General features: G+C 41.3%; 1 protein-coding gene across 30 annotated transcripts in view; it reads right to left on the bottom strand.

Annotated features, from left to right (window-relative positions):
• Positions 1–20,549, bottom strand: part of LOC135101301 (circumsporozoite protein-like) — a 233,329-nt gene that overhangs the window by 10,902 nt on the left and 201,878 nt on the right. For 22 of the 30 annotated variants that reach the window (XM_064005069.1, XM_064005070.1, XM_064005071.1 and 19 more), the window contains one exon: positions 16,898–16,951. The exons of the other annotated variants lie outside the window; for them this stretch is intronic. In XM_064005069.1, the coding sequence (XP_063861139.1) occupies positions 16,898–16,951 (54 nt within the window). The remainder of the gene's footprint in view (positions 1–16,897; positions 16,952–20,549) is intronic. 30 annotated transcript variants of the gene reach the window in all.

A 20,549-nucleotide genomic window follows, 5' to 3' on the forward strand; every position in this document is an offset into this window, starting at 1 on the left:
CCGTCTTCGCCTGGCTGGCTACCTTTAATTCATAATTGCCCTTAGCTTTCCTCGTTAACTTCCTGACTGTTCTAACTGATTCATTATATTGAGACCTTAAAACTTCTTCACCTGCCCTTAATCTCTTATATATATTTCTCTTACGCCCAATATAATGCTTTAACCTAGCAGTCATCCATTTATGGTCTACATTTACCTCACCTAATCCCCTCATCTCGGCCCCTACCATCCTCTCTACTCCCTCATCTACTCGCCTCGACCTCACCTCTCTCATTTCAGCATGACCTGACATTCCAACATACTCACACCTATCTCCCCCTTCCTCTTTCCTCCGCCCCTTCCGGACACATCTTCTCTCCTCTTGTCCTACACCCTCAAGCCTCACCTCACCTCTCTCATCCTGCCTTATCTCTCTGAACTCCGTCCCTGACCTGACCTCACCCTGCATCCCTTGCCAGTCCACTCCTAGGAGGTACCTTTTTAATTCCTCAAAATCTGCTCTCCTAAAGTCAGGTATTTTACTAGTGTTTTTGCTTCTAAAAGTTTCTTCCCATTCTAAATTGTACCTAATTTCCCTATAGTCACTGTTACCTAGCTGTCCTCCAACCTCTACGTGCGTGACTGCTTCCTCCCTGTTCGTAAGAATTAAATATATAATATTATTCCCCCTTGTTGGTTCTACGACTACCTGTTTTAAAAAATTATCCTGAATTACCTTAAGAAATTCCTCTGTTTCCTTGTTACCCACCATCAGACTCCAGTTGATATTCCTAAAAATAAAATCTCCTACCACACATACCTGACTGTATCTACCTGCTCTATTTAATTCCTGCCACAGTGAGGCGTTAATTTCCTTTGTACTGGTCGGTGGTCTGTAAACTACCCCTAGTACTACTGACTGCGATCTTTCCTTAATATCTACCCATATCGACTCTGCTTTGTTATCTGTTTTAATTCTACTGTTAATACAACACTGTAATGTGTCCCTAACGTATAACGCGACGCCTCCTCTTCTCCTGTTTTCCCTATCTTTATAGAACAGTATATAATCATCTATCTTAACTTCTGGATGAAATACTTTTCTGACATATCTAACCAAGTTTCAGTAAAAGCAATGATATCAAATTTCTCTACACGCGCTATTCCTCAAAGCAAGTCTATTTTATTCAGAATACTTCTACAGTTTGTGTAGTAAATACTTAAGCTATTTTTCACCTTCCCTGAGCTAGCTACATTTCTAGATTTAACTAATTTGCCCCTCGCCTTCTCCTCACTACCCCTTCTTCCCTCCCGACTAACGAAAAAAGCGCTGGAGTGCAGTTACCTCCCGCTCGAGTGTTTCGGCCAAAACACGAACACCCTGGCGTGACAAATGCACTCCATCCCTGACGTACAAGGTGTCCCTACCATAGAAAAGGTCCCAGTTGTCAATGAACGTCCATCCATTACTCTTACAATGATTCGCTAGCCTGCGATTCACTGTAATAGCCCTGGACAGCCACTCAGCACCCTAATCCTGTCCAAAGCCTGTCGAAACCTCCCGATAAGCTCCTCACTCCTGAACTTACCAAGGTCATTCCCTCCCGCACTGAGAAAAACAATGGGCTTGGTCCCATCTTTTTCTAAGCACGTGTCTAGCTTATCAGCTACCTTCCCTATCCCGGCCCCCGCCAAACACACCCTCGACCTACGCTTCCTATCCCTAGCACAGAACGCACTATCTAAGTGCCTAACCCGACTATCACCAAACACAAGCACTCTACCTTGGGGCAGGGTAGCTGCATCTGCCCCTTCTTGTCTCTTCCCGCCATGTCCACCTCCATCTCCTTCCCTTCCTCCAGCACACTGAAGGGATTCTTCGTCTCCGCGCCTTGAGGACCTTCACCCTCTTGCCTCCCCTACACACACTGCTCCTCCGTCGCCTTATTAAGTAAGGTGACGGTGGGGGCACGACCATCCCTCAGGTGCTGAGATCCTCTCACAGAACTCAGCCTGCAGGTCTGAGATCCTCCCACGAAACTCAGCCTGCACCTCCGAGATCCTCCGATGGAACTCAGCCTCCACCTCTGAGACCTTCGCAACGAAGGCCTCGAAAACAGGAGAACTAACACAACCAGACGACTCAGCAACACAAGGCGCCATGTCTACACTAGCCAGCTATATTAGCGTCAGGTCACTGCTCACTAAACACGTCCGTTCATTAGTAGTACTAGCAGTAGCAGTAGTAGCAGCAGTAGTAGTAGTAGTAGTAGTAGTAGTAGTAGTAGTAGTAGTAGCAGTAGTACTAGTAGTAGTAGTAGTAGTAGTAGTAGTAGTAGTAGTAGAAGTAGTAGTAGTAGTAGTAGTAGTAGTAGTAGTAGTAGTAGTAGTAGTAGTAGTACTACTACTACTACTACTACTACTACTACTACTACTACTACTAATAATAATAATAATAATAATAATAATGATAGTAGTAATAGTAGTAGTAGTAGCAGCAGCAGTAGTAGTAGTAGTAGTAGTAGTAGCAGCAGCAGTAGTAGTAGTAGTAGTAGTAGTAGTAGTAGTAGTAGTAGTAGTAGTAGTAGTAGTAGTAGTACTAGTAGTAGTAGTAGTAGAACTAGTAGTAGTAATAGTAGTTGCTCCTTTTGTTGTTGTTGTTGTTGTGGAAGGAAGGAAAAGCAGCAATACCAACAAGAGCAGCAAGATCAGCGACGGCAACAGCAGCAGCAGCATATTTAGTGTAATAATCTCCAACAGATAAAACACGCGGTGAGAAGTAACACGAGGCATCCTGGACAAACACCTGTCCACCTCGGCCCTGCAGGAGCTAAGATAGAGAAAATGCATTTATAGTTGTTAAAGTGTCCAGCTTAGGTTACAGAGGCGTAGGTTAAGTCAGCCTGTTTGCATAGTGCACACCAGGATGCATGATATTTTTCAAAGGTTACCCAGAATTGTTGGGTACATGGAAGTGTACATGACATGACCAGTGTCATGAGGAAGAAGTAAGTTGCCATACTGCTTAGTATGAAAAGATATAAAGTGTGATTAAAGTATTACAAATTCATGTATTATATTGGTATATTACAGTACACTCAAACGCAACCCGCGCCTCATGTGTTTGAGATGTGGAGTCTTAAGACTACAGAAAAATGACAAATATTCATGTAATTCTTTTGTAATCAGTTGTCCAAGGCTCAAGGGTACATAAATGTATTAAATTTATTTAATTTAAAGGGTGGATGGATTTAGAAAAGGTGAAAGTGCTGCAAAAAAAAAAACATTGAATATATTATCAGAAAAAAAAAAAAACGGAATAATAAGACAGTCCTCTGCAGGAGAAGAAAAAGAAGAAGGAAAAAGAGAGCTAATAGAGTAACATTCTCGCATGCATTGTTGAAGTGTGGATTTTTGAAGCAGCAGCCTTTCCTGGCACTTTCACAGTCAGTCCCCTAACTGAGTTAGCGTACTTTCCTTACATGGACCCCTGGAACTTTTTTTCTTTCTCTAAACTTTGCCTGGCGCCAACAGAGATTTGACCAGTCGTACATATATATGTTTCTTCCTCCAATGGCGGTGACGCTGCTGCTTCTTCCTCTGAGAAAAGTGGTGGTAGTTCTTTTTCTCTGCTTCTTTTTCTTGTTTTCATCCTCTGATGGAGGTAATGCTGCTGCTGCTGCTGCTGCTTCTTCCTCTGATGGCGTTGCTTCCTGTTCTTGTTCTTCTAAGACAGTCAGTTTGGTGGTCTGAGTTGGTGGTAGGGTAGTTAGAGTGGGGAAAGTAGGAGGTACTGCACACTCACCTCCCCTGCTACCCAGTCATAATTCAAGTCAGGTTGGTGGAAGACTGGGAAGGGTAGGGAGGTGCTGCACACTCACCTTCCATGCTCCCCAGGTTACATTTGTCAGGTTGGTTGTTTTTGGAGTTGCCAGGGTCAGTCAGTCAGGCCCAGTCAGTCACCTTGCCAAGATCAGAGGGGTGGTGGTTGTGGTACATTTGGAGTTGGTAGGATGAGTCAGATTAGTGGTGGAAGTCAAACTGGGAGACTGGGAAGGGTAGGGAGGTGCTGCACACTCACCTCCCATGCTCCCCAGGTTACATTTGTCAGGTTGGTTGTTTTTGGAGTTGCCAGGGTCAGTCAGTCAGGTCCAGTCAGTCAAGGGAAGTGCTACGCACTCACCTTGCCAACATCAGAGGGGTGGTGGTGGTGGTACATTTGGAGTTGGTAGTGGAAGTCAAACTGGGAGACTGGGAAGGGTAGAAAGGTGCTGCACACTCACCTCCCATGCTCCCCAGGGTCAGTCAGTTTGGTGGTCTGTTGCCGGATTATAGTAAGATTTGTAAGTCAGTCAGGTTGGTTATTTTTAGAGTTGCCAGGGTCAGTCAGGCTGGTGGTAGGGAAGCTACCACCATCAGGGTCAGAGTGGGTCAGAGAATAGGAGGTACAGGTGTGGTCTGTACATTTGGAGTTGCTCTTAGAAGTTGCCAGGATGAATCAGGTCAAACTGGGAGATTGGGAAGTGTTGGGAGGTGCTGCACACTCACCTCCCATGCTCTTCAGGGCCAGTCAGTTTGGTGATTACATATCCGTAAGTCAGTCAGGTTGGTTGTTTTTGAGCTGCCAGGGGCCAGTCAGTCAGGGTCAGTCAAGGGAAGTGCTACGCACTCACCTTGCCAAGATCAGAGGGCTAGTGGTGGTAGTCTGTACAGTTGTCAGGTTGGTGGTCAAAGTCAAACTAGGAGACTGGGAAGGGTAGGGAGGTGCTGCACACTCACCTCCCGTGCTTCCCAGGTGGGGTGGTGGTCTTTGGAGTAGTCAGGGTCAGTCAGGTTGGTACTGATTTATTTTTATTATTTATTGTTGATTACCAGACTCATTTTATTGATTTATTTTATTTTTCTTATTTATTTTATTGTTTTTTTTTTCCTTTATACCTATATATATTTTATTCTTTTTTGGTGTGGTAGTCCGTAGACTTAGGGAGAGAAGGGAAGTGCTGTGCACTCACCTCTCTTGCTTTCCCGAGGTCCGAGGTGGTAGGGTGGTTTTTATTTATTTTTATTTTATTTTATCATTTTATTTATTTTATTTATTTATTTATTTTTTATTTTTTTGTTTTGTTTTGCGTGGTAGGTGAGTGCTATGCACTCACCTTTATTTTACATTTATTTTTTTCCTGTTAGGTGAAGAGGAGTGCTATGCACTCACCTTTATTTATTTTTTTTATTTTATTTTTTTTTATTTTATTTATTTATTTTTTTTTTTTTGCCTGGTAGCCCGTAGACTTGCCAGGGTTAGGTAGGGGAGAGAAGGGAAGCGCTGTGCACTCACCTTCCTTGCTCTCCCGGGGGCGGTAAGGCGGTGCCTTCCTCCCCAGGGGAGGGGTAGGGAGGTGCTGCGCACTCACCTCCCCTCCTCGCCGTGGGCAGCTCCATCACCGTACCTGTGTGTTTGAGGCACACAGGGTGATGGAGGGATGCTCTTTGAAGGTTTTTGTGAGTTCCGAGAGGGGGGTTCGAACCTACGCGCCCCTCACTTCCCTCACGCCAAACTCCAAGTGCATCACTCTACCCACTGGGCCACGAGGGCCCTTTTTCTTTTTTTTAAAGTTGGTCTATTTCCCCATCTTCCCAATCTTTTTTGTAAAGTTGGTTTATTTCCCCATCTAATGTTCACGCCAGTATGTATTAAAGAATTATCATGTGAATTATTTTCATCATGTTATTCATTTATTGTATTTTCTATAGGATATGACCGCTGGCATCCCACACACACTGGATTCCCAAGACTGTCACTACGCCATGATACCCCAACGGTAAACAAGATATATTTGAACACATGATTTCCCCTCCAGTGTTCATGCAGCAGAAAATATTCAATAAAAAAACTGCTGCTGATTCTAAAGTGAGCGTTCATTCCCACAGTGATAATTAGATAATTGTTGACTTGTGGGAGTATGTCGTGGAGTGCAAATAGCAGTAGGTGAGATCAGAGAACTTTACAGAGGCGGGCATTCCTTGTGTCTGGAGCCGCCTCCTGGAACTTTCCCCTGTGCTGCAACACCACCACCACCAACACCACCAACAACAATAACAACAACACACCATTACACCTGTCCATCCTGCAGCACGAGAATGACTCAGCCCAGAGAACCACGGATTGCTTTATTCGTAATTCACGTCCACTCTCAACATAGACATCAATCAAATTGTCATTGAAAAAGTTGGTAAAGCACTCACTTCTTCACACAGGCTTTACTACCTATCAGCAGTATGAAAGCTTCCGACTGAGAGGAAGGGCGGCGCCGGGAGGGATTAAGGGAGAGAGGGTAGGGGGACTAGCGGAGGCTGCAAGTGTGTTTATGCTTCATAGGTATAAAAAAGAATACTGTATGAAAAAGAAGAAAGACCTGTGCCCCTCCCACCCCTGCTCCCCGCGTGAGACGATACGTAGTGAAGTGGTACTGTTGTTGTTATTATCATTATTATTATTATTATTATTACCATTATTATTATTATTATTATTATTATTATTATTATTATTATTATTGTTATATATTATTTATTATTATTACTATTATTATTACTACTATTATTACCATTATAATTAATATTATTACCGTCATCATCGTCATCAGCACCATCATTGCAGTGTAGCGGATTTGTCCTTTTATTTCCGTGTCGTAACTTGTAAGATGTAAGTTTTAATAGTTCAGTATTTGTAACGATGGAGACCTTGTTTTTTTTTATTCTTTATGCACTGCAAGGTGTCATTGGCATTTACATCTATATTTTCTACTGTTTTTTTTTCTGTTACTTATGTACTGAATCTATTTGTTTTGCAGAAAAAAAAGTTCAAACAATAACAGACCAAGAGGTTCCGATTCTAATTCTGATTCTGATTCATTCTCTCGCTCTCTTTATAATCTCATTTTGCATCCTTCTACATCCTTCCCTCCTTCATTTCATCTTACTTCTTGCTACTTACTTTCCTTCCTCTACATTTACCTCCATCTCATCTCCCTCTCTTCCATTTTTATGTCCGATAATGCTCTTCCTCTTCCTCCTCCTCCTCCTTCTTTTTCCCCTCTTCCTCTTCCTTTTCCTTCTCTTCCTATTTCTAGTCCGATGCATTCTCCATATATCTGCTTATTTCCCTCCTGTTCTGATTTCTTTTTTATCATTATTCTCTCTCTCTCTCTCTCTCTCTCTCTCTCTCTCTCTCTCTCTCTCTCTCTCTCTCTCTCTCTCTCTCTCTCTCTCTCTCTCTCTCTCTCTCTCTCTCTCTCTCTCTCTCTCTCTCTCTCCAATACATTCCTACTTTTTAAAACTCTTCGTCAGCCTTTCGTGAAACCTGAAACTCCAACAAGCAGCCAGCAACACACTCAGTCCCTGTGCTTCCCTGAGCAGTAAAGGGCGGACGTTGTCATCTCCCGGCGTTACTCCTTCGAGACGCACAGTAAAACATGTAAGTTCGTGTAGCGTCAGCATATTGACCGAACAGTTGAAGAATGTATGTCAGTACGTATAACAGTATATCTTTGACCCTCTGTCTGTCTTATGTGGGTGGGTGCGTGATTGGTTGAGAGTCTCTGTCCTCAGCTTATGTGCAATTTTGTGTATTTTAAAGTATCTGTCTGTTTGTTTGTCTATTATCACACACACACACACACACACACACACACACACACACACACACACACACACACACACACACACACACACACACACACACACACACACACACACACACACACACACACACACACACACACACACACACACACACACACACACATACAATAACTCAGCATTTACTTTTTTCCAAATGTCGCATGAAAGAAAGAAGAAAGAGGCAAAAAAGTGTGCACGATATATATGCATGTGTATTGTGTTGCAAGACATCCTCTCTCTCTCTCTCTCTCTCTCTCTCTCTCTCTCTCTCTCTCTCTCTCTCTCTCTCTCTCTCTCTCTCTCTCTCTCTCTCTCTCTCTCTCTCTCTCTCTCTCTCTCTCTCTCTCTCTCCAATGGTCTCCATTTCTGGTAACGTAATTCATAGGCTAGCAGGATAATTATGTGTATTCTTTGCGACAGAAAAGTGTGTGTGTGTGTGTGTGTGTGTGTGTGTGTGTGTGTGTGTGGGCGCCTCTGTCTGCAACGTCATTCACAGATAGAAGGATTCATGTTTTTTTTTTTTTTGTCCCTTTTTTTGTTCTATAGTTTTGATTTCTTTTGTTTCTCTAGGTTCATATGTAAAATCTCTCTTATTTATCCATCGCTCGTGTTTAATTTACGAAACATGAACATACAAATATCTTCGTTATGCAAAATTCAGTGTCTGCCTCAAAGTTTCTGATATTTTTCTATTTCTAATGATTCTATATATATGTATGTTTGTTTACTATTTCATTTGGCATATGCACCCATCAGTCAATTTGTCTATGTGTCTTTGTCTGTCCTGCTTTCTGAATGTCTGATATGCTGGCTGACTCTCTAATGTAATTTCCCTCTAACATAGTACATACCTTTATTTATCTTAGTTTGTTTACCATGATTTACAGTTGCATTTCTATATGTTCTGTCCATCAATATACAGCTAATTTCTCTCTTTATCTGATTCATTGCTTACACTTACACTTTCTTCTTATTTGTTTATGTATATTGCTCTTCAACTATCCTACCTTCCTGTGTTTCTTCACTTACCTACCCATTCGTCGATGTTTTATCTGTATATCTCTCCCTATCTAATAATTCCACCTTCTTATCTATCAACGGGGATTTATCAATATATTTTCCCACTTATGTACTTATTATCCATGTCTGTCTGTCTGTCTGTCTATTTATCTAATCTGTTTTCTACTTATTAAACTGTTTATCTACCCATCTATTTATAATTATATCTAATTAAATACCAACAACACATTTCTCTATCTGCGCCTGAACATACTCACCGATCCATCTCCCCGTTCACCGCCACTGTACCGAGATAATGCACCCTCAATACACTCCTATACTCGGCGGCGGCTAGGCAACGCTATTTCGACATGTTCCACTAAGCATCCCTCCAGTTCCTCCCACAGCTCCCTGCTAATAAGGAAAGACAAGGCCCTGCTAATACTACGAGACGGGAGGAGGAGGAGGAGGAAGAGGAGGGGCGTCTATTGCAAGCATTATGTCGGCAAAAAGAAGGATGGAACGTAAGGGAGAGAGGATGAAGGATGGTGGAGCGAGGCAAGAGAAGAAAGGAATTCGTGAAAATGGGAGAAGTTGAGAGTGAGGTGTGGTGGTGGTGGTGGTGGTGGTGAGGGATGGAAGATTAATTAGCAATGATTAGTGGTGGCGGGGGTGAGGTATGGGACAGAATCATGGTGGAGTGGAGTGTAAGCTGTGGTGATGGTGACGGTGATGGTGATGTTGTGGTGACGAGGGTGAGCTTGTGCGTGAATGATTACTGATTAGTGATGACAGGTTAATAGAGCGTCAGTTTATATTAACAGCCACTGGACATGATACATTACGGACAGCTGGTGTGCAGTGGAGAGAGCGTGTTATTATCATAGTCTCCAGATCACTTATTAGAGTCTAGAATAGATCATAAGGGTAACAATTTGGTTACAGTTTACAATACCACTTAATTTCCGCATGGTAAAGAGTGGATGAAAAAGAGAGTTAAATCAGGTTGGTTCATTTAGTTAGGGAGGTGTCTTGATACTCGTCTCTTATAGCAACTCAAGTCATACGGAAGTGAGTAAACATATATGATCAGTTCAAGTCATAACAAGTTTGGGAAGTCAGATAAAAATCAGGGAGAATTACGGAGTTTAACTGTGAAAGGGATCAAAGAGTGAAGAGGCCAGCCAACTCTCGCACTATTAAAGAGAAAACAAGGGCTGAAAGTAAGTGAAAAGCCTAGTTGTATCAGAGCGTGTGTTTCATGAGCAGGGCTGAACTGTAGCGTTTGGATTGCTTTGTATTCATGGTGAGGGGAATCACACCAGGGGCGGGATGTGATACGTTAATGGGACTGTTTGTATGCATAATAAAGTGACACAATAATGGATATGGAACGTGCCACATTGATTGCTTTGCATTCATTTTAAAGGGAAATCATGCCACCAATGAAATGTAACACGTTATTTGGTATTTTTATCCATGAAAAGAACCGTAGTAAGGCAGTTTAAGGAAGCTTTAAGTGGTAGTCAGATGACACTTGATCATAAAAATAAATTAATACCTAACTCAACGCACAGAAAAAAAAAAAGTACTGAAATTTTAAAGAACACATGCTTCTCTCTGACGAGCATCACTCGCAAGACCTGCATTACATTCAGTCCCGAAGAGTTCTCAAGAGTCCTTTTAAATTATTTGACCCTTTCACATGAAACAATCACACTGGAGAAATGGTTCTCAACTGGTGGTCCACAGTGTCTCTTTAGGGTGGTCCACAGGATGCCTACTGTATTTGCTGATAAAAATCAAATGGAAAATTCAGTATGAACAATTTGATCAAAATGAATAACTACTATTATTACATTTCTATTTAAGAGAACCATTGACAGTCTAAGTTGTAGCTGTTAGGTAATACTTCGAGTCACTTCTAAGTTTAATCTACAACGAATGTTCAAGATTCACGCCGCCATTCGGGACTAGGGCCTGAGAACATACTCGTACCATACGCGTCAAGGTGACGAGCCATCCTGTTCATCTCTGTCAGCTTCCACGCGGCTACACGAGTCGTCAAGTGCTGTGGACCACCGTGCCTGTGGCCACTGGCCACCGAACTGCAGTGTTGATTAGTTGTATTAAAACAAAATTGAAAGGGTCCACATTTTCTTTTTGTTTTTGTTAGTGGCCTGTGGCCTGAAAAGAGATGAAAACCACTGCACTAGAGAGTAATAACGGCATTAGCAAAAGCGTCCACTTCAAACACCCTTTTGTCTCTGCCTGTGGGCGCACAAATTACCTCAGAATGTTACGTCACAATGAATAAGACAAGTGTAAAAGCTTTCTTTCTCTTAAATTTGAATACCGGCTTTTCGGAAATATTGATTGTTTTTTTTTTTTTTTTGTGCAATAAGAAAGAAAAAGTGAAAAAATCTACAATTCACCCTAAGGAGAAGGAACAGAAAAATTATGAACTCTACCACCACCACCACCACCACCACGTCCACCACCACCATCTCCTCCTCCTCCTCCTCTTCCTCCTCCTCCTCCTCCTCCTCCTCCTCCTCCTCCTCCTCCTCCTCCTTCTCCTCCTCCACCTCCTCCTCCTCTTCCTCTTCCTCCTCTTTTTTTTTTTTGCATAGGAATAATGATAAAATCTACTTCATTCTTTCCAATCAAAATGCAGCCAGTTTTTCCCACACTGCACGATGATTTTCCCACGCCGCCACAAGCACAAGGGCGTGTCAGTTTGGCAGAAATCATACACTGATCTAGCTTACTTTACTAAATGGTAGTTAATCTAAATTAATTCCAAAGCGATATGTAAAGACCTGTGGGAGTGTTTCTGTTTTGGTTATCCATTGTAATCACATGTAATCCTCATTTTCTTCATCCGCATTCTCCTGCTATTGATCAACTTTGTGATTTTAAGTACTAGAGGTCAAAGTTGCAGTGGATAACCTGTGTATGCAGACCCTAAAGGGAAGGTACACAAACCAAGTGACCGAAGCTGTGGCCTGATTGACTGCCGCCTCCCTGGAAAGCGCAACGCAAGGTTGCTGCACCACCCCTCAACAACCAAACTGTGCCTTCACCTGCACTACGCACACACCACATCACACAACTATCATGCATTTACACTCTCCCTCACAAACAAAAGTAGACAGACCACAACTCTTTCCCTCACTATTCTCTCAAGTTCTATGTGGTTTTTCTATACCACGTGGTATCAATTCCTGTATCTTGTCAGCTTCTGCTGGAGGGATTGGTGGGGAGGAACCTTCTGTACTATCCTGTATCTCCCAATAATAGTTAATGTAGAATAATTATCCAAACAGCCTCGTCAATACCTCAAGATTTGGTCTTCCGTTGCATTCCTTTGTATTCCTTTGCATTCTTTCCTCCTCCTCTTCCTCCTCCTGCTGCTGCTGCTGCTGCTGCAGTAAGTGATGGCTCATGAATAACACGTGAATATGTTCTTAAACCACCCAGTGAAATTATAATTCGAGCTAAGACAGAGAGAGAGAGAGAGAGAGAGAGAGAGAGAGAGAGAGAGAGAGAGAGAGAGAGAGAGAGAGAGAGAGAGAGAGAGAGAGAGAGAGAGAGAGAGAGAGAGCGTTCTAGGCCAAAGAGCCACATCAGTCCCCTTCCCCCCACCCCCTCTACCCCAGCAACACACCTTAAGCAACCATTCTGTAGACTCATCACGGGATCATTTTTAAGAGCAATACTGGATGACCATTAGGGGAGCCACACTCCACGGCCACACGCTGGGACTGTCAGGGGGAAGGGGGCGGGCAAGAGGGCCAGGCGGACCATACCAGCGTGTAGGGTCAAAAAAATATCACGGCAAAAAGGAGATAGAGGAAGTGAGGCTATGTTTTAATCCTATACATTATTAAAGACAAAAAAAAAAAAATTGTCTATATGAATGAAAATATGGAAAAGAACTTAGATTTTTTTCCTTTCTACAAACAAATTAAAAGGAGACGGAGGAGGTGAGGCTAAAGTTTACCCCTGTTTATTATTAAAAATTGTTCTCCGTGTGAGGATATGAAAAAGGAATATAATAACAGTATGATATCTTTTTTTCTTTTCTGGACAAACTTGCTTGTAGCTAGAAACATTTAATAACAAAAAGAAGGCAGACAAAAAAGAGAATAGTGTTTTACAGAGTACATCATTGAAAAAAAAAGTTTTGTATAAATCAAGATATGAAAAAAAAGGAATATAAAAGGGTACGTTTTTTTTTTTTTTTCGCCTAGGGACACACGTGGAACACACTTGTCAAGTTAAGTAAACATAAAAGTAGAAATGCTGAAGATAAACAAAATAATGGAGGAACACTGAACCTTTCACGAGAATGGAACTGTTGATATTACTGGGATTTTTATTTATTTTTTTTTCAAGTGTACAACATTATCCCAGATTACATCACCACAACTACATCATTCCGTCAGAGCGTAAAGGGAGAGACTATAGTGGTGATGATGTCACTGTATTTATGCTCTACAAGCTGCATCACTTTAACAAACTTTAGGCGCTGTATCATTACAAACACAACTCATCACCCACAGCAGAGTACCACACTAACATCCGACATTACCTCACCCTCCTGAGCCAATAACCTGCAGGGAGTGCCACAGCCCCGCCAGGCTACATAGAATACAAGCAATCACCCTGAGAGCGCACCCCGTCACGTGGCTCACTCTAATAGAAGCTTACAGTGTAAGGAAGCTGCCTCTGAGCGTCACATAATCCTGCACGCCATCCAGACCACGCTACGCTACGCCTCCTCCTCCTCCTCCTCCTCCTCCTTGTCCCCGCCCGACCACTTGCTTTCCTCTTTTTCATACAAACTGCACGCCCCACGCGGCGCATGCAAACACTAGCCCGTCGCCGTACATTTGGCCGTTTGCTCTGCTCTCAACACCCACACCCATGCACGTCACTGAGAGAGACAGAGAGAGAGAGAGAGAGAGAGAGAGAGAGAGAGAGAGAGAGAGAGAGAGAGAGAGAGAGAGAGAGAGAGAGAGAGAGAGAGAGAGAGAGAGAGAGAGAGAGAGAGAGAGAGAGAGAGAAATATTCATGGCAAAAAGTAAATGTAAATTCTTTCATACAAATGCACCACATTAAGCGCCTCCAGCGTAAGACTGTATAATTAATTATCAGGCAGGAAGTGCGGCAGTAAACACGTGAAGTCTATAGAGAAGGCAGGGCGTGTTTCACTTGCTAGTCTTGTCTCTCACTTTTATAATATACGTTTTCTTTTTTTTTTTTTCTTTTCTTTTTTTTTTCCCTTGCGTGGATTGAAAAGGTGTGGAATAATAGTAAGAAAATATAAATAATAGAAAAACTGAATTGGTGTCACTGCAGCTGATAATCCTGCTCTTTACTACTGCTACTACTACTACTACTCTTATTAACATTCACCTATTACAACAACTCAGGAAAGCTTTTTTTTTCTCCAGCCCTTTATGCTTCTTAAAAACATGGAACTTCATTTGGAAATAAAAATTCAAATACCCGAACACAAAAATCAATTAGATGCAAAAGATACTAGACGGGTCAACTTGAAACACTGCAGTAAACAATGCAACACATGTTTAATTTAGAGTCAGTATAAAATGGTATTCTAACATTTGCATATAGCCACTACTTATACTCACACTCTCATATCTTCTTGGCGAATGGCAAACAGAGGAACAAAAAAATATCTTTTCAGTTGCCGCTTCCATACATATAAAAAAAAAAAAAAAAGTCAACAATAAAAAATCTAAATATGTTTCTGGAAGTGCCTCAATGCTCTTAAAACAACTAGTCACAGGAAGGGAAAAAAAAAAAAAAAACAGAAACAGGCAGAGAATTCCAGAGTTTACCAATGAAGGGGATGAAAGAATGAAGATATTGCTTAACTCACTCCTGGACTACTGAAAGGGAACGGAATAAAGGTGAAAGTCTTGTGTAGCGTCAGCGTGGGGAAGGAGACACGCATGCTGATGGCAAATTCAGAAGAGCAGTAACCATAGAAACAACAACACAAGACAGACTTCCCCCATTTTTTTCCATCTTCCTATACCTGTGTGCATTTTTTCTAGCACATCAGTGTATTTGCTATGGTAAGCTCAGTAGGTATGAAATGTTCTCTAGGGTATGCATTAATTCATCCATTTATTTATTTATTTATTTATTCACTTATTTATTATCTATTTATTTCATATTCTACTTTTTATTACCACATCGTACTGAGAGGCACTTTTGTGACTCACTGAGAAATAACTTGTTTGTTACAGTACAGCATAAAGCAAGTGTCTGCAGTGAGTCAGACACTTTGTCAAGCAGCCTTACCTTACATGCACATGGAATAACATAGACAAGCATGACAGGCTTCACTTAAATGTAAACCTAAAAATGGAAGGACGTACACAGCTCCGTCCCCGTCACTCACCGGTAAATTGTGAGTGTGTCAGGAGGAACAGGAAAAAGCCAGTCCTCGTCGTCTGGCCGTGAAGAAGGAAAAAGATCCCGCCGCTGCTGCATCCGACAAGACAAACACAGAATCAGAGGACTGTGTTAAACCCTCAAGACAATAAGAAAAAAAAAGTGTCTGAGTCTGATGGTGTCAACCAAGACTGGCTATCCCGTATATGAAGTGAGTTATGGCAAATAATTCGTGCATTTTATGCCCTCCAACTCGTTCTGTAGTGATGAGGCGATAGTTGCAAGAGTTGCGAGGCAGAAACCTTCGCCCACATGTCGATAAATCGAAATATGCAAAATACAGCAAAAAAGGTGAGTCTGACGAAGAAATTACGTAAAATAAGAAAGATACGCCTTCAAAAGTTGCTAACCAAGAAGTGTTTCGGAAACTGAAATCGAAATTTTTATATGCAATGGACAACAAAAGGTGCTCCTGGCCAAATCATTGTTGTACCCTCCAGGGCCAGGCGGGAGCGGTGGGGTGTACAGATGTGCAGTAACAAAAATAGAGCCCCCTCGCTCCGCTAGGGGAATAATCCCTCCAAAGATATTCAATACGTTACTAAATAATAAAGAAAATCATAAATTTTCTTTCATTCGCTGACAAGGAAAATTAAAAACGTAATGAAACAAATATTTTCAGAAATCTACAACGACGAGCCTCTAAAAAAAAGGGAGACAAATAGTGTGGGCCGGCTCTAGTCATCAAGACCCACGTCACCTTGACTTTTCAAGGTGACAATCAACACACAGAGAGACAAATAAGAACACTTCACAGAACAATACAAGCTTTCCTCTCTTCGATTTTACTTGAATAAAGCTGCAGCAAAGGTTATGACGCTAAATATCATGGTAGTAACGCTTCTCGGGAAATCAGAGTTAAAAATAATATCAATACCAATTGAACAAAGAAAATGTAAATATGTTTTCTCAATAGAAGGAAAGATTTTTATTTTATTTTATTCTATTTTTATTTATTTATTTATTTTTTTTTTTTTTACGTGGAAATCAAATCCACACTAAATGAAATGTGTTACAGTAATAGTTTCCAAGGACACTTTATCATAACATGCAAAATATTATTAATCTACATAACGTTAAAACACAGTAAACGATAAATAAACGGATAAATTAGAAGATCTGATATTTGTTACCTAATAAAGTCTCAGGTGAATAAACCTGTTATGCTGGAAAGTTTTTTTGTAATTGCATCTTTCCTTTCTTTACTCGTATATTCGTACATACAAAAGATACATACGAAAAAAAATTGGAACGCAAAAATGATACCTAAATGTTAGGTTTCAACTGAATTTCCAAGTAAATATAAAGATGACACTATTATAGAAAATGTATGATATCGAATCCTTCTTTTCTGTATGCATACACTAAAATAAGCACACGAAGACTGAAATACAAAAATTATAGCTTTGAAAAAGATTCTCGGTTAATCCTCAAAGAACTTTTTCCCTGTAAGATGTTGCAATGTACAGTATAGACTAAATTTACATTCTTCTTTCATATATATACCCTGGGAAGGCAGAAAAATTGGAGACAAAACAACGCTCTGGAAAAAGGTTTAAACTAATCCTTGAATGCATAATACTACTGACACGATACCATGGATGCACATCCTTTCTTTCCTTCATAGATTCGTGGGAAGCTGACAGGAGAAAGGCAGGCATCAGACAGGTTTCGGTTGACATGGAAAAAAAAAAGTTTAACATCAAGTTCGAAAACAGAGTGCACATGATGTAATGAAACAGGTACGCACTTTCTTCCTGCACGTGTTGGCAGTGTTCACCGCGGCACCACCTGCCATCCATTCCTGAAAATATCAAAACATCCACATAAGAAAGTGATGCAGCTTGACTATTCTAAAAAGAGCTAAAAATGAAGCATCATAAACAAAACCACCACAAATCCTTTACTACATGAGTTACAACATACACATAAACAAAAAACGAAAGAATAAATACTGAAGAAAAACACGAAATGTCATAAATAAAACGTGTCAAATTCCTCCAAGCAAGAACACATGGATACATGAAAAACAACACTGAAAACAGAACACACTTGAAACGCTGAGAATGTTAATTATGCACAACACCTGCAGCAAAATAAAATCTAAAAAAAAAAAAATAGCAAGGATATACTTAGAAAATAAAAAGTATTCACGGCACAAAACATGAAAGTCACTTTTGAGTATCTCCGCCAAAGTGGCCTGACTCATCTATTCTTCTTTCTTTATTGTTGCTCAGTAATACAACACATCCACCTTCCTCCATTTGTGGTTCTGATAACAACAACAACAACAACAACAACAACAACAACAACAACAACAACAACAACTCTCTGATTACTCCTAGTTAGATACCTGCATTTTCGTGTGGTTACTGCGAGGACACAGGATGTTCCCTATAAAGTCGTCTTACACAACAAAACAACAACAACAAAGGCTCCACAGACCACAAAGATCTCGTAGTTGCTGTTGGTTCTGGATGTCACCGCTTCTTGGTAAGGATCTCAACAAAAGCAAACACCTGTGAGATCCACCCTACTTCACGCTTGTGCTGCTAACTCGTCTGGATGAAGCAATACATTTAGTGTGATACCTTTCACTGGACCTGCCTAGTATAGTTGTGTCTACATATTTCAGAGATCCCGCGGTCATCTGAATACAAAAGCCTCACTGCAAAGCCAAGGTAGTGTTTCGCAGGCAATAATATTCCTATATACGCATTACCAAAGACATCCTATTTTATTAGTCCCACCGCTTGCCAAACCAGTGCCAGACGCTCTTTTGATAAGGTCCCGCAGGAAGCAGTCTTTCCTACCACGGCAAGACTCACACGATTTACTCATATTTTCCCTGAAACACAGTGATGAAGCTCCAGATATTAGTGTTTTCTACGATGCCTTTGCTATTTCGACACTATACATACATAGAGAAAAAACAAACAAACTGAGTGGTGGCTCCCGCGGCCCGCCAACCTACGCGGGTATTGTTTCCCTATGCGCTCATAGCAGAACAACCCAACAAGGCAAGTCTTACACCTGAAAGTCTCCCACCCATAAAGCTTCCCATCAGCCCCCACTGCTCCTAAACCACGAGGTCCTTCTCATCTCACACCTGCCAGGGCAATGACAAGAAAACATGAGGCAGGCTGGAACAAAGAGGAGGATGCATTCAGCCCCGGTCTGCACGATACAACCCTGAGGAGAACGCTGGATGGCAGACACTATACAGCTTATAATCAAGCCCACGCCTACACCTCAGGAGTGGGCAGATGGAACACAAGCCACCTAGTGCAGAAACACCGGTGTTTGAAACGCAGGAAACGTACAGTGATAACTAGCATGGTTACAGAACGGAAAGAAATAAATATGCTAGTGAGAGAGAGAGAGAAAAAAAACAGGGTGTTACAATTGCGGCGAATTCAATCATGTTCAAAGAAATTGTAGATTTGACCACAAACTCTTATGTGGCAACTGTCAACGTTTAGGTCATAAGAGCCGCTTACGTCAACAGTATAGGGTATAGGATGATGGCGAGGAAGCATCTGCCGTTGTTGAAATAAAGGAGTTAAAAAAGGATTCGCTAACTGTCAAACACATTAATGCACAATCACTGTTATCGAGTTTGGACGAGGTAAAGTTATTGATAATAGATAGAAATATCGATGTTTTATGTATGAGTGAGACATGACTTCAAGCAAACACCCCAGATGGTTACGTAGAAATTCTTAATTGTGATTGATTTTTAGATGTGACAATGGTCGAGGAGCCGGGATATGCATGTATGTCCATAGTACCCTCAATCCCTCTGTCATTAACCTAGATGTGCCAAGACCGACAGGCGTGGAGGATGTATGGGTAAAGATACAGTGCAGGAAGTTGCCGGCCATCATCATTGGTTGTGTATATCGACACCCTAAGGCTTTAGCCACATCATTTGACTACATTCAAGATGTTTTTAGGATGGTAGGTCTGCGTGATAAAAGGATCTTTATCCTAGGGGATTCTAATGATGATATGATGACAACGGGTAATAAAATCAGTAAGATAATAAAAAACAAGTTGACAAAAAACTGCCAAGAAAATTGCAAAAAAATAAACAAATAATAATAATAAAACTAGGGCGCATCATTATCACGACCGTCTCAAAGGCAGTAAAGGGAACACTTCGGCCACATGGAACGTCATTAATGAAATTATCCCTAGTCAGAAAAATAAACACACTATCTATATTTTTTATAATCTAAGTGATAAAGCCGAAGAGTTCAATAATTTTTTTCCTAGTGTTGGAGAATTCACTTTTAAACGCTCACAGAAGGTAAATCTGTCGTCCATCTCCCTCAGTCTAATATTAATATTATCTCTGCTTTTAGGCCTGAACCCGTAGATACTAACACCGTTATATTAACAGTTAAAGATCTTAATGCAACCAGCTCTGTCGGCTCTGATGGCATAGGGTTACGGTTTCTCCGGGAAGCGTGGTGGTAGTTAAGTGAGGCTGAAGAGGAGGAGCACAAGTCATGCTGCGATTGATGGATGATGGCAATGAAGGGTCGCAAGAGAGGAGGCGGGACGCAAGGCGCCTTCAGGCCAGTCACTGCTGGTGTCCCTCGCCTCCCCTTCCTGCCTCGCTGCGAGGTGAAGGGGCCACTACCACCGCTGCCTCAACACTTACACTACCTTTGCGTCTCAACGCTGAAATGCTTGAATGAATGGGAATGAACGGGAAATTAATGGTCACTTAGAATTGCTTATAACAAGTACATGTTACTTTTTTAAATCAATCTGTCTGTCTGCGTCTGTCTGTTTATCTCTGCCTCACGTGTTCACTATAATGTTCTGTAAGAATGAGCATCCCAATCTCTGCTGCTTTGTTGCATTGCATCTATTTGTATTAATGTGTGTGTGTGTGTGTGTGTGTGTGTGTGTGTGTGTGTGTGTGTGTGTGTGTGTGTGTGTGTGTGTGTGTGTGTGTCTGGTGTAACATTACGAGTGGAACAATATTTACAAGTATGGGTCAGTAGGTCTGTCTTCTGGTATATTTAGTAGTTTTAGGAAATCAATGACAACTACGTATTGTGCCTGAAAAATGGCATACCGTAAATATGAGGCAATGAGAGAAAAAATATAGTTAGGTCACTATGTATGCATTTTCTTTGCTTACAGTAATTGTTATCACGAAAGAATATACGAGTAACGGAAGAGGCATACGTTTATATTATGCAAACATTATGCTGCATTAATATCCCACTGACTAATTCAGTTGGAGTTTTGGTTAAGTACTCGCTGCAGGCCACGGTAAACTATTTATTAAAGTGCTTCACAAAAAAAAAAAAAATTGTGCAAATATATTCTTTAGAATGAAATATACCAGTTTCTGCCGCTATTTAAAACTACTTTGTCCATGT

This window comes from Scylla paramamosain, chromosome 6 (genome assembly GCF_035594125.1).
Source record: "Scylla paramamosain isolate STU-SP2022 chromosome 6, ASM3559412v1, whole genome shotgun sequence".
NCBI lineage: Eukaryota > Metazoa > Arthropoda > Malacostraca > Decapoda > Portunidae > Scylla > Scylla paramamosain.